At 43.9% G+C, this 26,258-nt stretch overlaps 3 protein-coding genes across 7 annotated transcripts in view; 2 read left to right on the plus strand and 1 right to left on the minus strand.

Annotated features, from left to right (window-relative positions):
• The window catches only part of dlgap2a (discs, large (Drosophila) homolog-associated protein 2a), a 209,580-nt gene extending 198,243 nt beyond the window's left edge, over positions 1-11,337 (minus strand). For 4 of the 5 annotated variants that reach the window (XM_080294024.1, XM_080294023.1, XM_080294020.1 and 1 more), the window contains exon 1: positions 11,122-11,337. In XM_080294024.1, coding sequence (XP_080150150.1) covers positions 11,122-11,139 — 18 coding nt within the window. In that variant the 5' untranslated portion in view covers positions 11,140-11,337. Of the gene's footprint in view, positions 1-1,624; positions 1,655-11,121 lie in introns of those variants that run through there. The other variant, XM_080294021.1, reaches the window with a different exon arrangement.
• Positions 11,338-11,496: 159 nt separating this feature from the next.
• erich1 (glutamate rich 1) lies at positions 11,497-19,448 on the plus strand. Its single transcript, XM_026152793.2, has 6 exons — positions 11,497-12,033; positions 12,625-12,765; positions 12,846-12,992; positions 16,824-17,210; positions 17,631-17,828; positions 19,207-19,448. Exons 1-6 carry the CDS (start codon positions 12,015-12,017, stop codon positions 19,341-19,343), a joined length of 1,029 nt encoding a protein of 342 aa, XP_026008578.1. The 5' UTR covers positions 11,497-12,014; the 3' UTR covers positions 19,344-19,448.
• A 3,189-nt stretch (positions 19,449-22,637) lies between these two features.
• Positions 22,638-25,850, plus strand: LOC145422544 (uncharacterized). Its single transcript, XM_080294027.1, has 2 exons — positions 22,638-22,850; positions 23,677-25,850. The coding sequence occupies exons 1-2, from the start codon at positions 22,800-22,802 to the stop codon at positions 23,959-23,961; spliced, it is 336 nt and encodes a 111-aa protein (XP_080150153.1). The 5' UTR covers positions 22,638-22,799; the 3' UTR covers positions 23,962-25,850.
• Positions 25,851-26,258: the final 408 nt, after the last annotated feature.

Consider the following 26,258-nt stretch of genomic DNA (forward strand, 5'->3'; position numbering starts at 1 on the left):
CTAGCAAGAAGACACTACATCATCCATCCAAGAGCAGGGCAGCAGACATACTCTTATCTTGGAAACTCACTTACTGCTAGCAGAGCAAAGGTAGGCATGTCCTAATTATCTGCATCATTAAAAACACTTAATTTTGGATTTTCATTCAAAAACATTACTTTCTGAAATAACCTGAACATGTATCTCCAAAAATAAACATTTCCAGTCCACCAACACCAAAATTACTGTCATGTTCAGCGATTCTTCACACAAATTATTTAGAAACAGAAAAATGAACAGTTAACATGTGAGAACTGAGGTTTACATACAGTAGGCAGAATAAGTATTGAACACCAATTTTCTAAGGAAATATATTTCTAAAGGTGCTGTTATCATGAAACAGAATGTCAGTAACAACTCGACCAGTCCACACAAGAAAAGAAACCAAACCACAGATAAAAATAAGAAATGGCACAGGGGGAAAGTGCTGAACACAAGAGGAAAGGAACATCATGAATTCTTTGAGCTGTTAGAACACAATCCTGCCACTTAGTGCAAATGACTATAATCTGGTTCAGTCCTTAAAACAGGTGTTTCATTACCAAAAAACATCCCACGATGGGTAAAACCACTGAACTCTCTCAAGACCTTTGCAACTTTATTGGTAAAAAGCATACTGATGGCACCGGTTACTGGTTTCTAAACTACTGAGCACTGCTGGAGCCATAATCTGGAAGTGGAAAGAACATCATTTCCCCTTAAACCGACCACGAGCAGCAACTCCCCGCAAGATTTCAAACAGAGTGAAAAGAATGATCAAGAGAGTCCAGGAGCCGGGGAGCACCTGTGGCTACAGAAAGACCTCAGTCGGCAGGTAGAATTATTTCAAAGTAAAAAAAACAAAAGAAGTAACACACTCAGCCACCATGCCTGTACGCACACTCACTACACAAGACTCCACTGCTGAAAGTAAAGCATATGTTTAAAGTTTGCTGAACAACATTTAGACATGCCTGAGAGTTTAGTCTGGTCAGATGAGACCACAACTGAACATTTAGATGCAAAATGTTTGAAGGTGAAAGGGCGCTGAATACCACCCCAAAACACCAGCAGGAAAGCTTGGAGGTGGGAACATCATGGTGAGGGGCTGTTTTCCAGCATACAGCACTGACACGCTGCGTATAATTGAAGGAAGGATGAATGGAAAAATGTACGGAGACTAAAAATCTGCTTCCATCTAACAGGATGATGAAGATGAAACGAGCGTGGATGTTTCAGCGAGACAGTGATCCCAAACACAGCCGAGGAAACTCTGGTTTCAGAAAAATGAAAATAAACTGACTCCAACTGAGAATCCATGGAGAACTGCAGCAACCTGCAGACTTTGTGGAAGAACGAGCCAAAAATCACAGCTGAGCTGAATGTGTGTGACTCGTTACTCCTTACAGGAGGGGAAGCTGGTATGACCAACAAAGCCTTTTGTGCAAACACATAACTTCATTCATGGACATCTATGGTTTGATTTTTTTCTATGGATGTGGATTAGATGGGTTGTTACAGACATCCGGTGAGAATTTAACGTCAACATCAGCTTTAGAAATATATTTACTTTGAAAATTGGTGAGTTGTTCAGATAGTACTTTACCCGTTGTAGATGATGGATGAGGAATGATTCATCAAAGAACTATGACAGGGCTATAAACACACATGGTAATTAGGGAGATGGGAAACACCAGGGAATGCAGCTGCAACTAATCAGACAATGGAAGCAAATCCAAACCCAACAGACACAAGAGGGACAATGCACAGGAAACACCGGGAGGCTGGGTAAACTGGAAGAATACAATAAACACAACAGTACGTGAAATGACAAAATAACTGAGAACCCAACAAAAAATGGAAGATCTAAAAGACCAGATACAAATAATAATGCCGTCAAATAAAGCATAAGAACCTACAGAAGCACTACGAAAAATAACAAGAACTGAATAACCTGGAAACGAAATACTGGCAAACCAGGGATGACCTACAAACTGTGGACTTACAAACTGCTCATGACAGTTATTTTACTGTGTACATGCGACTGTAGTTTGTCCTGCTGAACATATATTCTGCTCAGTCTGAAGTCTCCGTAATCGAGGTTCTGCACGTAAAAGTGGGAAAGAAAGTTCAGATATAAATGGATAGCTCTGCAGAGATTATGACAGAATTATTGGTTTGCATTACCCAAAACAGCTGCATGATGCACAGATTTAACTAATGCTGGGAGCTGGCTGCCTGGCAGAGACTCGCTCTGGAGGAGGGTGGAAAACAAGCTGTCAGGGACACTCTTGGTACTCGCTTCTCATTTACACTTTAAAAGGATTGGAGTCGGGAAACAAGTCATCGAATTTCACAAACCAAAACGCGTTAGGCATCTGTTTGTTTGTCTTTTTAAGCTTGTGTTGAGATGAACGCAAGAGAGGATTTATGTTCTGTGTTTTAGGAAGACAGATTTACACACAGCAGAACAATCCCACGGACACGTGTAACTGGGGCAGCTGCAAAAAACACACGATCGATAATCAAGTTTCGTAAAGCAGACTTGCTTTCTAACGTACAAACATTTGACTAGCCGGTCTGAATTCATGCCAGCGCCAAACATACATTATAAAAATAACCTTAATTAGATAAAAGCCAGGTAATTATAATCACGTGTTACATCAATTATTTCATTTGTTTTACAGCTTGCTTCAGTCAGAGGAAAGACGCTGTCCTCAAGACTAAAGGCCTAATCCTGTGCATGAGTCCTCAGTCCCCACTGAGACATAAAAAGCCTCAATTGGCTCAGTTTTTATAACAACCAGCTCTGTGGAGATGATTTAAGCTCTAAAATCAGTCGATGCTTTCACTTGATCATTTTTTTTCATAAAATCATCTAAAACTCCACGAGATAATCAGGTTATAATAACAGAAAAGAGTGAATTTATAGACAGTAGAAATCCTTCTTACAGAAACACACTGTGCATCTGTTCGTTTTGGGAGGTTTTTCTTTGGTGTGTCTGTTTGTTTTCATGTCTGCATGATGGGAAAAACAGAGCTTCTCTTTAAACCTCAAGCTTGTTGATTTAAATATAGTTTCACGTCTAGGACAAAGCAGACACAGAGCTACGTGCCTCCTCTTACAAAGGCATACTTTACAGTGTTAAAGCACTGATGAGACAGTGGCAGAAGAAGAGAGAAATAACCAAATGCATGCTCATTAACTGAGATGAACAATCAAGTAGACCAACTCAGGTGAGTCACTCACCACCCAGCATCCGTGGAGAAACGTTCTTCTTTGATATCAGCTCTCTGTGAATGACCCCAGGACTTAAAAGTACCGTCATTTATCTGGGAGATTGTTTTGTCTGATGCTGATGGAGCCTACGTCACGAGAACAGAGGATGTGAACTAGCTTTCATAATTGACTAAAAGTATAGTTATGAAATCAGAAAAGTTGACCTAAACAAGTCTTAATCTAGCCTGTGACCTGGATGACTCAGAACCTGCACAGACAAAAACAAGTCTGAGCTTTACTGCTGAACTTCTACTTTTCTCCTCCACACTGGGAGCCGTGTACCCTACAACCTGTCAGCTCACAGCGGCTGAACCGGGCTGGTGTACGTGCCTCCAAACAGGTCAGGCTCCAGCGCACCACTGTCATTTCATTCTTCTGCTCGTGATCTGAGGCTGACCATGTCAAAGAGCACTGAACTACTCTTAACCTAATGCTGCAAGACTCACTACCTTTAGTACAGGCAGTTATCACAAGTGGCAGTATATAACAAAAAATCTTGCCGCCTGCTGCTGAGGGACAGAGTGCAACCCATGGCGAGCTAATGGAGATCTGAGCAGATAGACGGGAAGCAGACTCACTCCAGGCCATTTCAAAGCGCTGCCTGAACACTGTCTGCTCGCTTTCCATCTGGTTAAATGCAGCGGTGCACAGGCTGAGCAGATGATAAGGTCTGCACCTCCCAGCAGTGGCTTTTAGGACACACACAAACATGCAGCATATTTAAGACTCCTTCCAGTGTAATGAAGTCCAAGTAAACAACACAAAGTCAGGTCACAGAGCTGAATCAACAGCAGTTTCAGCAGAAACGATTCGTTTTATAGCAATAGTTTTATTAGAGGAGAGTGCGGCTGTTTGAACAAAGTATGAAAGTAGCTTCATTCTGCTGATGTTTTTTATCACTGGTGGTAGGATACATCAGATTTCATTATACATAAATAAAACATAATTGTCCCCTTGTTGAGCTAGTAATAATTCTTATTATATTATAATAATATATCTATTTATTACTACTACTATTATTATTATCTATTTGTTGTTATTATATGTTTAAGACAGGATTTACCACGGTTCAGAATATCTCTGCTTGTTTGCCCACAAACTCGTCCTACACCATCAGGAGCTGAGCTACCAAACTGGGCACACAGGTGCATCATCTGCCTCTGACGGTTCTTATCTATAGCAGACATTATTACATCATCATTATGCCTAACAGCCACCTCCCTCTTCAGCTGCTCCCTTAAGGGGTCGCCACACCAACACTCTGCATGTCCTCCATCAACACATCCATGAATCTTCTCCGAGGACTTCCTCTTCTCCACCTGTCTTGCAGCTCCATGTTTAATATCTCCACCAACCCTCCTCTGCATGTGTCCAACAATCACCTTCCAACAAGCTAAAATGACCTTTGAATTAAGCATGACATCATCATGTTGCCTAGCAACCACCTAACAAATGGCCATGTCCACGTTATGTTAATTCATGTATTCAGCAGGTTACTTAGTCACTTCTATCCACACAAGCCTGATATGGTATAAACTGTAAATATTATAGTTAAAAGCTCCCTGTGATCACATCAGTAGATATCACATGAATCATATCATACACTCAGATATTTCAGCTAAATTAACAATAAAGCACTGTTACAGCAAAGCGACCTTCACTTTGCTTCTTCAGGGTGAAGTTAGTGGCACCAGAGAGGAAAACATGTAAATGAAAAGTAAAAGGCGGGGCCAGAAAAACAGGCACCAACTGCAGGGATGTGTTTGCAGGGTCAGATGAAGGACAAAGCTTTATATAGATATATAAAACAGGCTTTGATACTTTTACGTGAAATGTAAATAAGTCGGTATACAAGAGCAGATGTATGGCAAAGACTTCTGATGGAAAAGCACAGAGTCAGCCTGTGCGTGTCAGAAAGCCCGACAGAAAGACGCCATCCGAAATATCATAAAACTAGTCTGACAAAAAAAGATTATAGCTTTGCTTCTGCTTACTTTAAATCCAGCTTAACTTACATGAGATGTTTCTTTTACTTTACACTATAAATTTCACTGTAAACATCAGACTAAACTTTTCTTAGCATTAAGTTATCATTTAAGCACCGAGCACCTGGAGAACAACTCTCCAGAGGTGAAAACAACACGATGCACAGTAATCACGGCATGAGTTGTCAGGTGTTGCTGTGTGCAGGCAGGAATAGGACCCAAGGTGCAGACACTCGGAGGGAGAACTTGAACTCAAAACAGCTTTAATGCTAAACTAAAAAGTAACATAACTGGAAATATCAAAATAAACTTACACCAGAAGACTGACAGAACACACAGCTAGATAAACGGTAGATCACAACACAGACACAGAGAAACACAGGGCTTAAATACACAGAGGGAGCAAGCAGGGAATGGGTAACAGGAGGGAAACACAGCTGGGGCAAATCAGGCCTAACGAGACAAGGGGAAGCAAAACCAGATACATTAACATTAGACATGGACCTTCAAAATAAAACAGGAAACATAACACAGACTGAACTAAAGACACAGAGGCTGTATCCCAATTCAGGGTCTGCAGCCTTAAAGTACGCATTTCAAGGCCGATTACGTCACAGCGGCGCGCCGAAGGCTGTCCCAATTCAAAGGCTGCTCGAAATGCGGCCCTGAAATGCGTCCTTCATTTCCCTGAATTTTAAGGCTGTGGCAGTGTAGACTTCGTAGCCCAACATATCCCAGAATGCATAGCGCGGCGATGGGTGTGGATAAATTTGCTGAAAAAAAACGGCGGATGAGGGGCGGCTGAAGAGTAAACTTTAAGTAAGTACTGAATATTATGTCACTTATTTATGTGCAAATGTGTAATAACGAAGAACATTAAAACATTACTGTTGGCCACATGTCGGCAAAATTATGTGACATTAGTGACGTTTGTACGAACTTGGTTTTAGAGCCTTTACTTTAAAATATACGCCGTTCAATAGCTGAGCTTAATCTTACAGAGAATGATCAAAGATCATGTAGAAACAAACAAACAAATGAACAAAAGATTTTCTCCTTCATTTCTGTCAAACAAAGCTGTATGACACGTTTCCAGCTGTTAGTATCATGGTTGCTAGGCAACCTGGGCAGCGCAACGGAGACTAGACCGTCCCATTTCACAAGCCTCGCACTTCCGGCCTTAGCGGTCTTTGAGTACGCGGCCCTTGAGGATCGTTGAGCCTGCGTACTTTAAGGCTGCAGACCCTGAATTGGGATACAGCCAGACTCACATGCAGGCACTTCAACAGAGGGAACAAAGACATGGGACCAGGGCAGACAGACACTGACTGGACACGGGGATATAGCAACTAAGGATAACACAGAGACATAAGGCAAGGCAAGGCAAGTTTATTTGTATAGCACAATTCAACAACAAGGTGATTCAAAGTGCTTTACAGAGACATTAGAAACAAGAACAAATAAAAAGCATGATTTAAAATTGATTAAAACAAGCAAATAAACTAACTAACTAATTAATAAACAAACAAACAACAGTATATAAAATCAAAACAGATAAAATCAGAGATAAAATCAGTAGTTAAATGTAAGTTTTGAAATTTAAGCTTAAAAGTGTGGATTTGGTGCTTTATTCAAATGCAGCTGAGAACAGGTGAGTCTTCAACCTGGATTTAAATAAACTGAGTGTTTCAGCTGATCTGAGGCTTTCTGGAAGTTTGTTCCAGATATAAGGAGCATAAAAGCTGAATGCAGCTTCTCCGTGTCTGGTTCTGACTCTGGGAACTGATAAAAGACCGGATCCAGATGACCTGAGGGATCTGGATGGTTCATACTGGGTCAGGAGGTCATTGATGTATTTTGGTCCTAAACCATTCAGAGCTTTATAGGCCAGCATCAGAACTTTAAAGTCTATCCTCTGACGGACAGGCAGCCAGTGTAAGGACCTCAGAGCTGGACTGATGTGGTCCACTTTTTTGGTCTTAGTGAGGACTCGAGCAGCAGAGTTCTGAATGAGCTGTAGTTGTCTGACTGATTTTTTAGGTAGACCTGTAAAGATGCTGTTACAGTAATCAAGCCTACTAAAGATGAATGCATGGACTAGTTTTTCCAGGTCCTGTTGAGACATCAGATCTTTTATCCTTGATATATTCTTGAGGTGATAGTAAGCTGACTTTGTTATTGTCTTAATGTGTTTTTCTAAGTTTAGGTCTGCATCCATCACTACACCCAAATTTCTCGCCTGGTTTGTGGTTTTTAGATGTATAGATTGAAGTTCTCTGGTGACCTGTAATCGTTTTTCTTTGGCGCCAAAGACTATTACCTCAGTTTTGTTTTTGTTTAGCTGGAGAAAATTGTGGCACAACCAGTCATTGATTTCCTCAATGCATTTACCAAGAGCCTGTACAGGGCCTCGGTCTCCTGGTGACATTGTGATATATATTTGTGTGTCATCTGCATAGCTGTGATAGTTTATTTTGTTGTTGTTTATAATCTGTGCCAGTGGGAGCATGTAGATGTTAAACAGAAGGGGTCCCAAGATGGAACCATAAGACATAACTCTAACGAAGAAACCAAAGAATAGAAATGATAAATAATACAATAAACTCAAAACCCTGGGTCAACGACCCAGGCATCCTAACATGAATAGCCTACAGCATCCACTGCTCCTCTGTCTCGCTCTGTCTGCAGACCTGCGTTTGGAGTATTTGCAGCAAAGCAACTTAAAAAGAAAATCTGAGCAGCCCGGGTTTAGAAACATATCCTAACAGCTTCACCACACGAAACTTTTTCTGGCTCTTAATCAAAATCCTTAAACTTTGTCCCAGTTAAAACTCGCTCTGCCTTGATTGTCCTTCATTAAGGTCGGGTGCTTTTTTTGCAGCTGATATATTCAAGTTCACTGCTCGGTGAAAAAAGGCCCGATAAAGATTTGGTTGTAAAGAGCTTTGGCCAGCTGTAATGGTTCCACACTCCACAGGCGAGACCAGTTGAAATGGGATGGTGTGATGCTCTTGCATTACTGTGAGATTTTATATTATGACAGAGTGTTAACACAAGAGGTCTTTGAGGACATATTTATAATTCCATTTAGAGCATGAGATGATTTACCTTTGTCTCTAGTCAAAGAGTTTCAAAGGCGCACAGCTGACAAGAGACACAGCCGCTCGACTCTCTGCTCGGCAAACTCTCAAAGGACAACCTTTAGAAATCGTCATCAGTGCTGATATCAAACTATTTCTATTTACCGCTAGAGAGAAAAGGTCACTCAGGACACCGGCTCGCCATGCCTGAGGGCTACGCATCGGTACAGTAGCACTGGGAGAATTCAGGGAAGCCCGTCTGTACGCGTTATCCCACCACAGCACAAAGGTGATTAAATGACTGCGGCTGCTTTGCAGGTATGCACAGATATCCCCAGACACAAAGGACTCACACACACAAACACACACACACTTGGATCTCATGCCTCATGTTTTATATTCATAAAGCAGCGTCTCATCCACCCCCTGCACTCACTCTGCATCCCTCTACTCAAGCCAAAACTATTACAGGTTCATTCACAAAATGATCTGAGGTATAAAAACTGAGGCAAACACATGGAAAGAAGTTGGATTTGTGTGCACGGGCTGGTAAGAGAAAGTCTTAAAGTGAGAGAAAATGCTGGGACATGCAGGGGGAAGCGGAAACACATCCGTCACAGAGAGCGGATGAATAAGAAAAGAACCTCCTGAATGTTTCAACGTTTACTTTCAGTCACACTGGTCTACATTCATCGCTGCTCTTCTGCCTCTGCGTTCACCAAAATGACATCACTGCATGCAGAAATGCAACGTCTGAAGTTTGTGCTGCATCTTCAAATAGATTATGAGAGCCTTATCGTGTCACTGCCAAGGAGCCAAAGTCCACACGAGCCACTCTTTTGTGTGGGCGCAGAAGCGGGTGCACGCTTGTGCATGCAAGAAAAACAAGAAAAAGCGACCTTCAATTTTCAAAGTGCTTCTGGGAGGAAAACAGTATCAGTTTCCAATTACTTTTTTAAAAAATGCAGGCAGTGGATTTTAATTAGGCACCCTCCTTTTTAAGTGAAGAAATTGCCTGTTAGGATGAGTAAAGATTTCTCAGTGAATCATCGAGCTCTCATTGAAGGGCTGACTTGTCGCCGGGGAAAGCAGAGGTGGCGGTGTGAATGGGGTAAAAGGTGGGGAAGTGACATGTCATTTTTCACTCCAGGCCTTACAGTGGCGACCTTACATTTCTCATCTGCCACCAGCCAGGACGGACAGGTAGGACAGATGAATTATGGTTATGGTTAGATACTGCGATCCACATGCAAATCTGCACACAAACAGATACTGACACTTGCATTTCATGCAGTTAGTTTGGTGTCACACCGCTTGCTATTTTCAATGAGAGAACACGGGGCGGTTTGCAAAGACCCCACATAAAACATTCAAAAATCACATTTTCCACATATGGCCTGCTATACTATGCAATGCACAGACCTTCAGCTCTTTATCTTACACATCAGTGTCTCACCCAAGAAGCTGTGTCACTGAAGGAAGACTAGCTGACCGCTACTGTCTAAAAATAAGTGCTTTTGTATTATTGAGCAGGACAGGAGCGCAGCATCGAAGAGTATCCTGGTAAAACTTTTAGCCACTTGTGCGAACAGCAGTGACTCCATTGAGCTTCTGAAGCATTCCAATGAACATGGTCCCCTATTTTTAGCACCTCTGTGATTATGATGTCTGACTATGTGAGCGCTGGCAGCCAGCACTTTGTCACTCACAGCGCGTGCTGAGTAGTCTGCATTTGCTATGGATTCAGCAGCAGTGTCGAAGCGGGCGTCCTATACAACTTTCCTTCTTTTTGTGCTGCTCAGTCAGTGGAATCTGTCAGAGCTAAGACGTCAATACTTGCGGCTGCACTGAGTCTTAAACAACATCATTTGTCAATGTACACCGAGAGTGATGACAAGCTTCTTTTTTTGCACAAACATGCAGTTAGCAAGTTCTTTTTTCAGCATGGCCAGCGCTGTTAGAGGATGACTGCTACACCACGAGCAGCCTGCAAATCTTACTACTTGTTCATTAAGAGGGCTTGCAGGAGGTGTTTATGTGCTATTCAGTGTGTTGTTCACTGCAAGGAATTATGCAACATGTTTACCTAAATCAGCATAATTTACTACAGAGTAAACTCATCCATTGGCTCGTTTTATGCAAGCTTTTTGGAGCTTCACTATCATTCAGGGTTGCCAGTGTCGGGCTTTGGCTCTGTCAGACACAGTCAGTGAAGCTCATCCACCCACAGAGATGGCAGTCAGCATGGCACATACAGTACTACGTGACAGTGCACAAAAGGAGGAGTCTGGCTGAGATCAAACCTGACACAATATCTCTTTGAGAAGTTATCCTAAGCTTTTCTTGCCTGAAGTTCTCTTCGTGCAAGCCTCCTCAGGGATAAATGCAAGTGGAATGACATGCGAGAGCTATAGCAGAGGAGCAGTGATCAGATTCCACATGCAAAGCATGCAGAAATCATATTATACTTGGGCAACTGTAATCAGTGGTCATGATTAAGCAAACCAGCACTGTGACACTTAATATACTTTAAAAATAAGAAGAAGAAAGAAAGCCAGCCGCTTAAAAGTCCCACACTTCTAAGAAAACCTTGCTACTGAACTGCTTACACACACACACCTATTTGTCATCACTGCATACATTTTCCCATTTACTGTAAGATGACTGTATGCCACGTTTGAATGCTGCACATTGTCACATTTCATGACTTCAATGTGTGCTGAAAGATTAAGAAAAGAGAGAGACAGGGAGGAAATACCTTTTTCAGAGCTGACATTCTAGGTGGATCCTCCTCCTGCAAAGCCCGTTCACATGCTGAGGTCCCAAGCCAAGTTTGATGGGTGCGCAAATCTGAACTCAGCCCGGTGCTGATGCTGAGCCATGAGGCGCCTGTTTAGTATTCTCATCTCGCCTGCACCCCGTCCTACAGCTGGCTTGGTGTGCGCACGCCCAAGCTGCTGTTATCACAGCTTTCAAACGCAGGGGGCGCTGTAGCCCCTTGGAAAGAATAAAAGTGGACATTAAAAAAAAACCGTATGTTGCTCTGGTAGTATGATACACCTGCTCAGATAATTAATAATGGTTTTATAATAATCATTTTAGCTGGAGTCATTTTTAAGTTCGCTCTACAAATCCAGACCTTCTTGAGTCTTTTTCCTTGAAATACGCAAGGCTAATGAATATTACACTATAAACGAGGTTGATTCGTCTGCCGATGTGAAGAATAGATTCGAGTAATCCCGTAAATACATATCATTAAGTATATACAGAGAGTGTTTGTTTGTGAGGACTGCGTGCATTTTAAATTGGCCGGATTTTGAATAGAAGTTGGCGCAAAAGGAAGCGGAGTCTCTTGGTCATCACAGTGCGCGTGTGGTAGCAGGTGAAGTGCGCGGTTCAGCAGTTTTGCGCATTACTCTGGGTTAGTGGGCTTTGCTGAAGAAGCTGGAGCTCTGTGGCGATGATACTGACAGATGAATATCTCTGATCTTTAAGTTGAGTGGGACGTGCGCGTCAAGCTAGCTCATTTAAAAAGCTGCTGTAGCATACTTGCTAGCTAACTCAGCTAGCTTGATAGCATAGTAACTTCCTAGCTGAGTGCAGAGTTGGAATTCATGTTTTCTTTGCTTCGACTGTGGTGGATGTTTGAATATGGCACATAGGAAAGAAGGTAAGCACCGCCAGAAATGACTCATCTCATACAAAAACACACACAGAGCTCGTAACTCTTTAGCTCGCTAAAGTACCCAAATAACGTAGCTAGCTAAATCTCGCGTTGGTTTCTGTGTTGTAAACAAAAGCACGTGCTCCTCTGTCAAGCCCTAAAATCACTCCTTGACTTTGGTAGACGTACCCGAGAAGACAGGAGGTTTTGTTTTTTGGTGATTCATATTTGATCAGCTTTTATTAGTTTTTATGTGGTCACGATCGTGTGGACATCTCAGTCCTCTATGTTCTGAATAAATGTACTCACTGACATTTCCTTCTTGTTTTGATGGTTTAGGAAAATGACAAAGACTAAAACTAAAGACTGGCAGTGTACTCTAAGTTTATCTTAACTGTTTGGCATCACAATAAGTTTGTAAACACAGTGTTCATTGTTAGGCTGTGTTATTGCAGTCACAAACAGCATGAACATCACCTGTTTCAGTTTTCAAAGTCAGCGGGTTACATCCTGTTTTCATGCTTCATTCCCACATGGACTAGATCACATGTAGCCTGAATATGCATAGTTAACACAGCTTGTCTTTGTGTCACTCAGTATTCCAGTCAAAAGTTCTCCAGAAGCTTTACCCTGCCATCCAAGAAGTGGTGACGGAACAGAGCCCACCACATATTGTAGAAGCTCTAGGCAAAAAGAAACATCTGAAAAGCAAAGCTCCTGGAGAGGACACGGCCTCGGGTAAAGTCATGATAATTACTAACACGTTCCTCCCTCCTTTGTGTTTCAGTGCCTTACATTATTTGCCTTATGTGTCTCAGGAGATGCAGTGAAGAGACAGAGCGCAGCCAAACCAGGCAGGCGGATGTACACGGTCCTTCCTCCTCCTGCAGACTATGATATACATTCAGAGGAATCGGTCTCACTACAGCAGCTAAAAAGCATAAATAGCGTGGAGGAACCAGCTGGTACGTCACCCATAATCTTACATTTATGGACTTGGCGCTGTGCACCATAAAGCTAGGAGAGATTTATCTCATGGGCCTCCTCCAGGTTGGCGCTCTGTAGTAATAAAGTTACTCTTTCTGATTGTCTCTGCCACTGTTGTTGGGGAAACAGACAGTGAAAATCAGTCGTGTTCTTTAACTGAGGAGAACTTGTGCAGATGGTGAGTGAGCCTGGGTGGCTCTGTTTTCACTCCGATAGGCCGATTAAATGTGCTTGTCGGGGCAAACTTGCATAATTTATAAAGGAGATATTTAACTATTATTAATAACATGTTGGAGGCTGAGTTGTGAGCTGATTTATGCCGAGCTAAAATCTTCTTGACCTGCGATGAATCGAGCTGTCTGGCAGCGGTATTCAAGGATGAGTCACATGCTCTGCATTTGATATGGATCATTTAAAGACTGTTTGTTTTATCTCCTCTCTCTATTGTCATGAAGTACCAAAGTGATGAGGCTGTAATAAAAGCGCCGGCTCGTTACACTCATCATCTTCTGTAACTCAGACCGTCGTTTAGCTGAAGAGCTTCTGCTTTACCTCAGTGAAAAAAGTGATTTGCTGGCTTACACAGACCATCGTCTGAGGGTGGCCGCTGGAATGACTGACAAGGTTAAGTTTGATTAATTGCACTCGTAAGTGTAGCAGTTCCTAATTGAACACATTTTCGATTTAGTGGGTAGCGAGCCTTCAAGGGAACTGCAACCCAGAGAGCTGTTTAAGGTCAACTAGAGTTTGGGTTCTGCGGAGGTTCATAAAGGCTTCAGTGTAATATTTTACAAAGAGGAGAGTTGATGTAGTTGATGTGGTGTAGAAAGAGAAAAGCTGTCCTAGTCTTGAATGAACAGATCTCTCTTCACATTCACGTTAGCTGCAAAATGTAGAACCGTATTTCTACATGTTTTGAGAAACGGACATCTATTTTAGTTCATCTGATTTTGGGTTTTCTTTGGATCCTCGAGAAAATCTTGTTTCTGAACAATCAAAAGGAAAGTTTATCGTAACCTGTTTTTTTTCTTTTAATTGCATCAAATTCTTGTTTTTTTAAAAGGTTCCTTCATGTAATGATCTGCTAGAGGGTGTGGGGGGGCCACAGCCCCGTCCTCCAGGGCATGAAGCAGGTATGGAGGAGATCAAAACTCCAGACATCCAGAGGCCCCCAGAACACAAGAGACCAAGGAAGACCAACAGAGGGGCAGCTGCGCCACTGTCCCAGTAAGAGCTGAGGAGAGTCCCAGATGAGGGCTCACTCAGCAGCCGCGGAGCAGAAGCCAGGGGGAGTTGCAGTGACGCGCCCGTGAGCTCCGCCGGCAGCCAGCCGTGCCTGAGTGACCGAGCCCCAGGCCGAGAGGCTGGGGGCACCCCACCTCCGAAGTGGCCCGAGCGAGCCCCAGGCTCCAGGCCCCGATAAGCGGCCGCCAAGGAGTGAGCCGGTGTGTACCTGGACACCCATCCCCGGACACAAAGAACCACCAACGCACCGATGTCTGAGGGAGTCCGCCACTGGCAGGAGAAGTGGTGGTAGGTGGAGATAGGCCTCCAAACCTTGGAGGGCCTGAGATGTCCCCAGAGAGGTGGCGTCTGACACCCAACCTGACATATAGACACAGAAATACAGGCACACACATATACAAACATCCATTCCCACCCTCATGCTCTCATATGCACTTACTCCACACTCAACCAACGTGGAGACAGACATAAAGAGACGCTGTACACACGATCACACTCCCCAAGCGTACTCTACAAACCGGGTCTAGGTACCCTTGCCCCTGGAGGGGGAACTGCACCCAGACCCAGGTGGTGTTACCCTTTTCCCTGCGGTGGGGGGAGGCAGACCGCCCCGACTCCGCAGCAGCAGGGAGGCCCAACACTCCAGACCGCAGTCGGACGGCCAACTCCTCCTCCTCCTAGCCCCCCCGCTCCAGCAGGTCGCAGAGAACGGGGGTGAGAGAAGACTCCAAACCTCCCTCCACCCGCTCATTGTAGTGTTGATGCATGTGTGTTCTAAGGTGCATTTAAATCTTCTTCTTAAGCCAGTCACTTTCTGATTGGTTGACTGTCACAAACAGAGGTTTGAACAGCACATGGGTGGGGCTGCTATGCTCACAGACAGAGCAGTGTGCCTCCAAGCTTGGGTCCTCTACCACAGTGGTCCCCAACCCCCGGGCTGGTCCTTGAGTTGTTTGGTACCGGGCTGCGTAGTTGTGTGTCTTATTTTGAAAGAAATATTTACGCGTTACCATAGCGACCAGAGAGCATTAAGGGGCAGAGAGGAGGATGTTACTCTCAATGTTGTTGGCGCATTTCATTTTATTTAGTTGTATTTATCTGCGACACCTTAAAGGCCGGTCCGTGAAAATATTGTGTGACATTAAACCGCTCCGTGGCGCAAAAAAGGTTTGGGGCCGCTGCTCTACCAGAGGCCTGGGAGCTTGAGGGTCCTGCGCCGTATCTTGGCTGTTTCTAGGACTGTGCTCTTCTTGACAGAGATGTCCGATGTTGTTTCTGGGATCTGCTGGAGCTGCTCGCCGAGCTTGGGAGTCACCGCACCTAGTGCTCCGCATCCTATTCATGTAACCTCTTCCGCTGGGGTTACTTGCGTAGTAGCATCCCAACAACACCCTGTTTTTGTATCTTGCCCACCGATGCCTTCTTGTTCCAGTAGCTCACTTCTCGTCAGGGAGCCCTGGTTCCTCAACACCTGATGCAGACCTTGTTGATCTGGGCGGCGTCCGAGCCGGCCTGACTTCATCTGTCTCGCTCATGGCTGCAGTTGGCTGGCTTTTAAATATATTTATATAACAAAAAACATAATGACTTGAAGTAGTCTATCATTTCAATCTGTCACAAAATAATAATTTAAAATGTCTGTGAAGGTTCTCAGTTCCTTTGACAATAATTTAAAATGTTTCTAAATGTAAAAAAATGGATAAATGGAGTATTTGCATGTCTGATATGAGCAGTAGCTTCCTTGGTTTGTGTTTTCCTTGCACTATGTCGATCAGTTCTGCACTGCCACTGTCACTTCTGCTGCTTTGTGTTCTGGCTCCAGTCCACTGCTCACAAACGGGTCGCTGAGAAGTCAGCGCGAGCTCGTTTCTTTGACCTCTCTGTGCTTCGTGGGTTTTTTAAGGAAAGGGGAGATGTGGCAAGCTAGAGAAGATCCAAGACTGCTGTTTGTGGACGGGTTCTCTTTTGAGGTTTAGTCATTCGGTAATGTGACAGCAGAGAGATTTTAGCAATGTGATAATTGCAAAAGAGAAAAGCTGAAAAATGGAAAGCCCAATGAAGCTGCTAAACTAAAGGATGATTTCCATAAGGTGGGAGGAATGTGTTAATGTTCTTTCACTGTAAAAGCTCGTGCATCACCTGAGCACTGTTCTGTTAAATGTTCCCTTTTATTTAATGGAACATCTCAAATTGCCGGGCTCAGAACGAGCGATGTTCGCACTTGCAGATTTGACCGTGTCTTTTCAATCAGAGGCCACACCAGATGATTTTGCTGATTGAACTGCAATCAGTGAAAAAGAGGGAACATCTAATTAGTGGAATTAGATTGTGCAGTGATTGGCTGAAAGGAAAGCAGCCGTCTCCCAGCTTTCACCATAATGGACGATGCCCACCTCCCGTTTTAGCCATTAGGCCCAGAGTGCAGGTGGATACACGATTCATACTTTAACAATGTGAACACAATCTGACCTTTTAAAATCCGATCTGTCCGGATCACGGGATCGTGAATCAGTTAAAGACTGTTTTTAAAACTAATGAAGAGTTTAATCTGTTGTTGCTTATAGAGGGGAACAACCACGAGAGCGACAAAGTGCTGGATGAAGAGCAAGAGGCAGAGGAACAACGGAGGAGGAGGAGGAAAAGGAAGAAGAAAGCAACCGTTTGTCAAGACTCTGGGAATGACGAGGCAACTCTAGGGAGCGAGTCCGGCACAGGTCAGAATCAGACGGCGGGGGATGAGGGGGCCGAGCGAATTAGCAGGAACAAGAAGCGAAAGCTGAAGAAGAAACGGCACAAACAGAAGCTGCTCTCCATGGGTCTGATGCCTCGGGCCGCTGCGCTGGAGTTCACGTATCAAAAAGATGGAGAGGAGGAGGAGGAGGAAGACGAGAGGAGAGCAGCTGAGGTGTCAGACTTCCTCAGGACAACGATGGAAATGTATTTGTCAGATTGTAAGTAGGGACCACTTGTACTTGCCTTCTTGGATGAAGCTCATGTTCTCAGTATTACACCTTGTAGGCATTCCTAATGCTCACGGTGATTTTAGTTTCTAATGTTTTGTTTATTTGGATATATTTTGGATGCTAATGTGCAAAAAACCCTACTCTGCATTGTTAAATGCCCATTACTGAGAAATGAACATGTTTTCAGTGAAAATGAAAGCCTTCCATACGTGTTAGAAAAGCACTAAAAATGAGAGAAACTAGTAAGTTATTTTTTAATGTAAATAAAGTTGAAGAGTCTTCTTTATATTTGGTCAGTGCATGAGTCACATTAAAGAAATAGGCATTTATTGGTCCTTTTGATGTTTTATAAAATGCTTAATTTGATGTTGAAGGCTTCTTTTTAACAGACCACTTGTCCCTCCTCAGCCTCGTCTCATGCTTCCACGATCCCTGACCTGTCTGCTACAGTGGACGGCCTTCTGGGCGCCATAGACAGCGGAAGCAAACCTAACTCAGTCCTGAAGCAGCTGTACAGTCTCAAGACACGTGTTCAGCAAACGGATACAGAAAAGCTAGAAAAAGCTCTGAAGGAGCTCTGCAGCAACTCCTCCTGCATGTCTGCAGGTCAGTAAAAATTCACAAATAAAGAGCTTTTTTCCTTTGAATGACAGGCCTGTGTTTATTGTTGTGTCTCGCTGGTTCATGCATCCACGCCTACAGTAGGCTCTTCTTGCTGGAACCTGCCCCGAGCGCTTCGTCGGGCCCGTCCCAGCAGGTTAACGCTCGCCTCCCAGTGTTAGGGGGCAAACGCCGATTAGGATTGTTTGCCGGTTACCTGCCCTGACTTGTCTCATTCAGCCTTCACCTGTGCGTACCTGCCCCTGACTTACTCGAGCTGACCGTGAGTAACGAACATGTTTTAACTCGCCTCGACACTCTCAACAGTCAAAATAGCTCCTACGTCCCCCGACGCGGTTTCATCTGCCGCTGGCTGCATAATAGGATCAGCAGGGACTTTTCTGCTGTCACGCGCACAAGTGCAGGCATGTGAGAATGAGACTGAGAGACGAGCCAGGGGATTCAGGCCAATGCCATGTCGGCGGCCACAGAGTGACGCTTGTCTGCCCCTTCCCGTAACCCTGACGACGCTGTGTAAAAACCAGTTTGCTAGAGTCCACCATAGATCCTGCCGTCCCCTCTCCATACAGCTGCTCCACAGCTGCCTGAAAGCTTTTCTAACCCCCCCGTACTCCCAGCTCTCTCATAATGAGTCATGCTTCAGTTCACTGTTTTTTATTTGCTGCCGTTTTTAATTCCGGCGTGCCAGCAGATCGTGTTGGCGCAGACGAGTGTTTGTCGCACGTTTGATTCGGCTGCTATGGGTCAATTCCACTCAGCTTATCTGAGTGTTGGAGGCAAAGGCCCCAGCCTTTCTGCTGCATCTCGCTTCACATTTATCAGTCCCCGCAGTATGGAAATTTAAAATAATTAAACTTCTTAATAACATCCACCTTGTTCAGGGAGCATTTGGTATTTTAAAGTAACCTACATTCAGTGACTTGCAGGAGCTAATCCATGTGCATGCGTGCTTTTAAAGCCCCTCAGGTGAATTCACTAAAGCTCTCCTCACTCTGTCTACCCTTGTAGTGGCAATCAATTGGCTGCAGGAGCAGCTCTAAAGCAGATTTCCCTTAAGCATATTTTGCTGCACCCTGGAGTTTCTCACAAATGACATTGGATTGACTGCTCCGCCTTTTGTATTGTCCATTTTGCTTTCTGCAAAGGCTAAATATATTCTTCTAACAGTAGCGAGTAAAAGGAAAGAATTTGTCTTGTTAGGGGTTTGGATACGTACATGCGGGGGGAAGGAAGCAGATTTTGATGCATTATGCCAAAAATACACCAGCAAGTGAATCTCTTTTGTGAAAATACTGAGTGTTCCTGTGGTTTTGTGTTGTCAGCAGTAACTGAAATGTTTCGCTCTGTCTCCTTGTGTTTGTAGAGGAAACCACGGCAGTCGTTACACTCTTCCAATACTGGATCACAGACATTCTTCCCATGCAGGGAGACAAGAAGACTCGTGCTTTCTCCAACACACCCATGAGACTGCCAGTCGAACAGACGCAGAGACACTACTGAAGAATCATTTCTACCAAGAATTTTCTTTTTGCTCATACACAGCGTTTGTAAATGATGGACTTGCTTTCAATGCATGAAATGTTTTATTAAATTCTAAATATGTCAGTTTTGGTTCTGTGCCCAGTCTATTCTTACACCCCGTCTCCTCCGTTTGCAAGAGGAAAACAAAGCCGGTTAATCCTGAGCCAGACAAATCCTTCCGCCCATCGTTAGTAAGGCCAAAGTTGTCTTTATCGACCAAACTTTTACTTTCCTACGCTTGTTTAGCGTTTCTGTATGCATTTTAAATAAAGGAAACATTTTATTGGTGTTAGCCTGACAAACCCCCATCACATCTTACCCCCTAATTGCCAGAAGAGCAAATGTCAGTTCTACCTCGAGCATCAGTATTGTTTGCAGATGTTACGACATTTAAACCCAGCCCGTTAACCTAATAGCTCCTCAATTATCTCCAGTACACTCCCCACCAATCCATTACTGCTCAGCTGTGCCGTGCGCCTCTTCATATTTGCACTTCTGGATAACTACACTGAAATGATGGTCTTCAGGGCAGTTCTACTAATGGGGTGTATGCATATATTCATTATGCTGGTGAATGATAAGGGACAGTAATTAGTGCCATTACATAATCCCCAAAGCTACTCTCCTTTATCTAACTATATGCTAAATATGCCAGCACATTGTTGTTGATGGACCTTTTAAACCAGTACCACCTAGGGAGGTAGCTTAACCTTCTGCATCACAATACCTGTCTGCAGCTCAGGTAGCCTATTTTAATGCATTAACCCATCATGCAATGCCAAGGGACGAGTTCAGGAAAAGGACAAAGATTTATCTCAGCTGGACAGTGACTTTTTGATGGCATGAGGGAGAGCTGTCTGCCATGTTCCGGCTTTAGAGGAACAATTGCTCCAAACCGGGAATGCACCAGTAGACACCGACAGGTTATATCATACACTGTAATACACACCCTGAGTGTATGCGTGTATGACTGAACAATTAGCACGAGGGCTGCCATCTGTGGCCTCCATTCATGGATGGATGCACCAGGTGCTACATCCGATGGGAGCTCATGGGCTCATTATGCAGACATTAGCCAGAGGAGAGAATAAGGGCACACATGCTTAAGATAATATAACAGTGATCATTCAGAGATTAGTGCATTTCTTCAGCCATGCTTAATGGCTCCAAGGATTGCAGTCCAGACCCAAACATCTCAAAGACTGTAAGGTGGATTGTTTTTAAGTTCAGCTCAGTATAAATCCTAACATCTTTGATAATCCGCAAGGATTTCCTGCACTTCTGAAACCAGGTTACTTTTTCCACACATCCACAGAAAAGTTTAAACTTCTAAAGAATTGAGAGATATCCCTGGATTCGAGACAGCGAGGCTTACCATTTGGCTATCCTCTCAAAAGTGGCCCGTGAACCAGTTGCAGACCTTTTAAGGGAGTTTTTGTGAAGGTTGCGTGTGTAGCTACTCAAAACAAGACTGAGGTAACATTTGTGTTGTAGTCATCAAAGCAGAGCTAACCTTAATAATATTCATAAATGCAGCTGATGTGAAGAAAATGGGAAGAGCAGGACATCTGCTAATCAGAAGGTTGGTAGTTTGATCCGTAGTTGCTCCAGTCTGCATCCTCCTTTTCCCCAGATTTGAAGGATGGGTCGGGTGTATCCTTCGTGGCCCAACCTTTCCCAGAATTCAGCCAATTCCAATGGCGGCAGCTACTTAGTTTTAATATTACTCTTATTACTCTTTCTGGGTCACAAAATAAACTTTTAAGATATTTTCAGGTGCGAATGTAGCTGTAAACTTCAAATATCTGCTCGATTTATCAAGACATCACATATTTGCAAAAGTGCTCCGACGTTTTCGGAGACGTCTGCTACCCACTAGCTCGATAGCTGACAGGGAGGTCGAGGCTCACTAGAGATGGTGAGAACACCGGACATCGTTTTCAGACCCCCCACAGTCTTTCGCTACTCAGGTTAAACATGACATATAAGTCACTTAGATAACTTTAAAAAGTTATTGTTTGGCTTTTTCCAGTGTTTTAGTTGTTCCTGAGTAAATCAGTTTGGTGAGATTAAAGTTATAGTTTTTACACATCTGAATAAACGTCAAACAGAAAACTGATTAAACAGAAATGTGAGATGGTCGAGAATTTACTCCAGTGTCCTGATATATTTTAGATAGAAAGGAGCAGATGGCTGAGTTTATCAAACTCCACCAAGACAATCTGCAAATTTCATTAAAAGTATAATAAACTATCATCTTGTCTTTATTTTCAGTTAGCAGTCCTGGTTTAACCCCATCCTGACATTCATATTTGAGGTTTCCTGGGAAATGTCTCTAAACTCTAAATATTCAATAGAATATCAGTTTGTGATTTGACATTTTCTCACACAGCATTTTAAGTGGTATATTGTCTCTGTGCTTAAAGCCCAGTGGGCATCACAAGTTTCCATGACATCATGACTTTGCAGTATTATTGCCAGAGTTTGAGATTATTCGCGGATGCGTGAGTCAGGAGGCACAATTGGTTCCTGTTACTAGAGATGGGAAGAAGGTCATTGTTGGTAACTCTCACCGGAGAGAATTCCTCCCATCCACCGAGAGCGACGTTATCAGCACAGCTACCTCATTATAAGACCTCGCTCTGCACCCGGGACCCCGAAGCCAGGAAGGATATTAAAGCTTAAAGAAAGTTGCTGACACAGCTAGAGAGGCCACTTTCAACATCAACACACAAAAAACATTCAAATCAACTAAGTTGGCAGATTTAAATGGGCTCTGGACTGTAAATGACTTCACCTCTTCAGTGTGGGCCTTTTAAAGGAAATGCTGAAGTCAGAAGTCCTTTACACCTGATGCTAATGTGCCTACATAATCAACAAGTTCTTATTCATCATTTTTGACTTTGTTTTGGCATCAAACTGGAAACAACTCTGAAATTATCCATACATATTCTGCATATAATTCAGACACATATCACTACACTCTATACATTTTATAAAAACCTTGATTATGTTTATAGTTTGATTGAGGTGCAGAAATATGCAAAACAATCGCACATATTTAAATATGATTTCGCTCAGTTTGTATTCTTTGGCAAAAGAAGAAGCGAGGATCACCTTTCCCTACACGTCCACCCTTCCTTCTGTGTAGTCTGACTTCTTTGTCCCTGTGTGCCAGCTCATGTAATCCCCTTAGGCTCACCACCTGCAGCTGTCCTATTATGTAAAGTCAGGAAGGAGACGTTATAAAGGCTGACCAGACTGTCCTACCTCAGACAGCTGAGCTTAGGTGTGCGAACACCCGGACGAACCCTCTATCTCAGTGGGTTTCCCGTCCTGGGAGTCCAGGGAGAGGAGCTTTAGATAGAGACTGCCAAGAGTCATCTGGCCTTTAATTCATCTGATTTAGCAGGAAGACCAGCGTGGGAAGCTCAGATGTTTTTCAGGCTCCCAAGACTCACTCCTGGCTACATCAGGCTGCTGCAGGTGAGTGTGAGCCTTTGGTAGGTTCTAAAGGTTTCAGGTGAATATTTAAGAAAATAAGTTTTTCTTTTCTTAGATTTTAAGTTTTACTGACAAATGCAAGACCTTTAAAATAAAAAGTAGTGCTTTAGTCTGGGATTCATACAGGGGTTAGCATGCTCTGTCTCTGCTGAACCACTCCAGAGGGAGGCAGGGGAGAAACTGCTGATAAAATGTTTGCAAGGTGCTGTTTTCATGGGTACGTGCAGAGTTTTATTGACAGTTACAAATCATACAGCACACTTGCTTCGCTAAGCCTCGTGCTGCTATTGTGCAGCCATTTTTCTGTGCATTGTCTCAACAGATTCGGTTGTGACAAGATGATGAAACACAGTGCTATCTTATTATATACGCACAGACCACAATATTTCCAGGCTGCTGTTCCAGTAATTGTAGAACGGCTTATATTTTAGCTCAATAGTAGTAGCGTTTATCACAAACAATAGAGAAAGCCTGCGACAGTCCATTGCATTGTAAGTGGAAATGGGAACTGGTTGAGCGAGCTGCAGGAATGGCTTCTTAACTGCCTGGGACACAGCTCCATTAGAAACTATGAAGTTAAGTTTCTATTGTTTGCTCCTCCACGTGCTTTATAATTGTCAAGGGCCCACGGAGGAAATTGTCCATGTCGCAAAATTGATGAGCTTTTTGTTTGTCAAAAGAGACGGGCCACAATTTAGTAAATGAGAAAAGATGGGGTTTTAATTTCTCCAGGATTGCTGGGAGCACCAGCTGGAGCTGAGGTGTGCATGTTGTGCCTCGCTTATCGCATTCGTTACTTTTCTTTCAGACGCAGGCCTACCATAATGTGGCCGTGACGCCTCCGGCGGAGAAGACCGTGCCTGGTATGGCTATGCTGCTGGGAGCCGTTGGGATCGGGATGTGTGGCTACAGCTCCAAGCAGTTGGCCCTCTACCATCGGCCCTCTTCCCGTGTCCTGCAGTGGATCGGCACGCACACTGATGCCAGTGCAGTGGCACACAGGATCCCCGTCCTGGATGCGACTCGCCGGGCCGGTGCCTGCCAGGGGATCCCACCTCCCTCGTTCGTTGGCGACAAAGTTCCCTCAAATTAGTCTGTGGTGATAGTTTGGCCGACACCATAGGTTGAGTTCCGGTAACTACGCTCGGTCATGTCTAAGATTGTAGCTATGCCGGCCCATTGCACCAATGCGGCCCATGTGCTCTCTGAAGACATGCTGCTGTGGATATCTGACTGAACCTATGTGTTGGCGCGAAATAAGAAACAGTATCATAGAGATATGGAGTTCAGTAACAATAGTTCACATTCTACTGGATTGGTTCACTTATTCACTAATAACTAGGCTGTTTAATGCACAGAGAGGGCACTAAACAGCATGAATGATGGGATGAGTACGTAACTGGTGCTGGAACTTCCCAGAAACTGTGGCTGAATGTGGCTTGAATGAGCTAGCATGACTAATTTGGAGGCATTGTGTGTCTTTTCGAGTACTGAGGTAAAAAGAGAGTGATGCTTGGCAGCGCTCCTCTGTACACAGATGGTTGGCATCTCTCTCTCTCTGACCTCCTTTCCATCTTTTCCCAGGCAGAAAGCCATGTGTAAGTGCTTGAGCAGCCCATCCTTGCCCATGACTTCAATTGATTTCCTCTGAGGAGGAGCAGGTGCCATCCATCAACAAGCCTTGGCATCTTTTGGTGTATTCTGCATTGGCTGTCAATCGAAAGAGAGCAGTCGAAGACATAGGTTGGCTTTGGGGCTGAGTCGAAACCGGTGCGTCTATTCTGAGGACTTTAAATTCTCTGAGGATTCGGTCAGAGTGGTAAAGCAGAGGATGCTTTTGTGGCTTGAAAACGGCTCTTTTATCAGAAGAAAGTGGATCTGTTATCAAAGCGTGGGCCGTGTAAACAACAATTGCACAAATACACTTTGATGAGACACCGCAGGTGGCGGGTAAGCAAGGTAAAGTGGTGATTTCTGCAGGATAAGTCTGTGCCCTCCGTGGGGATTAACCCTGGTGGAAAACCATTCCTGGTGCACACACTCATTAACCTAATCTGGTATTAGAGAGTCAAGGACCCGTAAACAGTTCCTGTGCGTCCAAATATTGTGCCATTCCCCCTGCAGTGTCCACCGTTTGTCTCGCTGTCAGATATGGATGGACGAGTCTAGACGTGGTGTTTTCATTCGTGTTAACACCAAAAAAATGTACCAGAGAGAGCGGAGCTGAGACTCGGCGAGACACTGAGCGTGGTTGAGAATGCGCGCTGTGCCTTATGGATTGCACAAGGTTATACTGTCGTCATTGACCGGCTATTAAATTGAGCCAGTATACTTGAGATTTATCAGATGTGGAGATGGTACAAGGTAGGCAACAGAGGGATTCTCCAAAGGAGGATGTAAGAAAGTTTAGTGTTTCGTCAGTTAGAGGTCAGCCAGACCTTGCAGTCCACATTCTCATAGCCAAAAAGCCGTCCTTGTCGCTCTGCCAAATTGGACAAGTGGCTAGTTGTGGCAGGTTGGGAGTTTATAATGGCCCAGTAGTGACCCACCAGTATTCTAGCACAGAGGGTCACCAACAAAATGGTCGTAATCCACTCAGGAGCGGGCTAATGGCTCCAACTGGCATCAGATGTTGGACAGTTGCTCACCTTATTCTGGACTGAGGCTGACACCTATAAACAATTTCATAATTGGGTTATAAAGAGCAGGAATGCTCTGGAGGAAATGTACAGAGTAAACCAAACAGATAGCGCTCAGAATTACAGACACGTTTGACTAAAATGTTCTCCACCTGTTTGAAAATTCGGATCGGAAATAATTGGCCGTGCTTTCACGGAACTGCAGACTGCGGTCGCATTCAGGCATTGCCCTCCTGGGAGTTTCAGAATCAATGTGGACATGGGCTGGAAGCTGTGTAATGCACCTAGCTGCTTTTGATGGATTCTCTTTATACTGCAACAGTGCACAGTGAGCACAGAGAACTGCGAAAACCTATTGATCTCAATAAGAGAGTGAAGGAGGAGAGCTTGTCTCCTCGCTGCAGCCGGTTCCTGTTTCACTCGGCATTGTGCAGTCTATGAGGAGAAACTTCCGAGATAGTGCACTGAATAATGGCGATGCTCGAAAACACGTTAGCTCTCGGATTAAAAATGCAAGGGATGTTTGAAAGCACAGTATTCATCTGTCAGTGTGCTGGATGTCACACATCAGCGCTCATCCATTAGCGTCTGTGAAGCTCTACAAACTTGACTTTAGCTGTGCCCATTAAAGGAGACTTTTGTTCTGTTAGTAAAGTCATTAATATTTAATGAAAAGATGTTGGACTAGATTCATGAAATAAAAGCACTTTAGTCACAGCTGTGGCTCAGATTGTTTCTGTGCAATTATGTG

The sequence above is a fragment of the Astatotilapia calliptera genome, chromosome 19, assembly GCF_964374335.1.
Source record: "Astatotilapia calliptera chromosome 19, fAstCal68.1, whole genome shotgun sequence".
In the NCBI taxonomy this organism is placed as follows: domain Eukaryota; kingdom Metazoa; phylum Chordata; class Actinopteri; order Cichliformes; family Cichlidae; genus Astatotilapia; species Astatotilapia calliptera.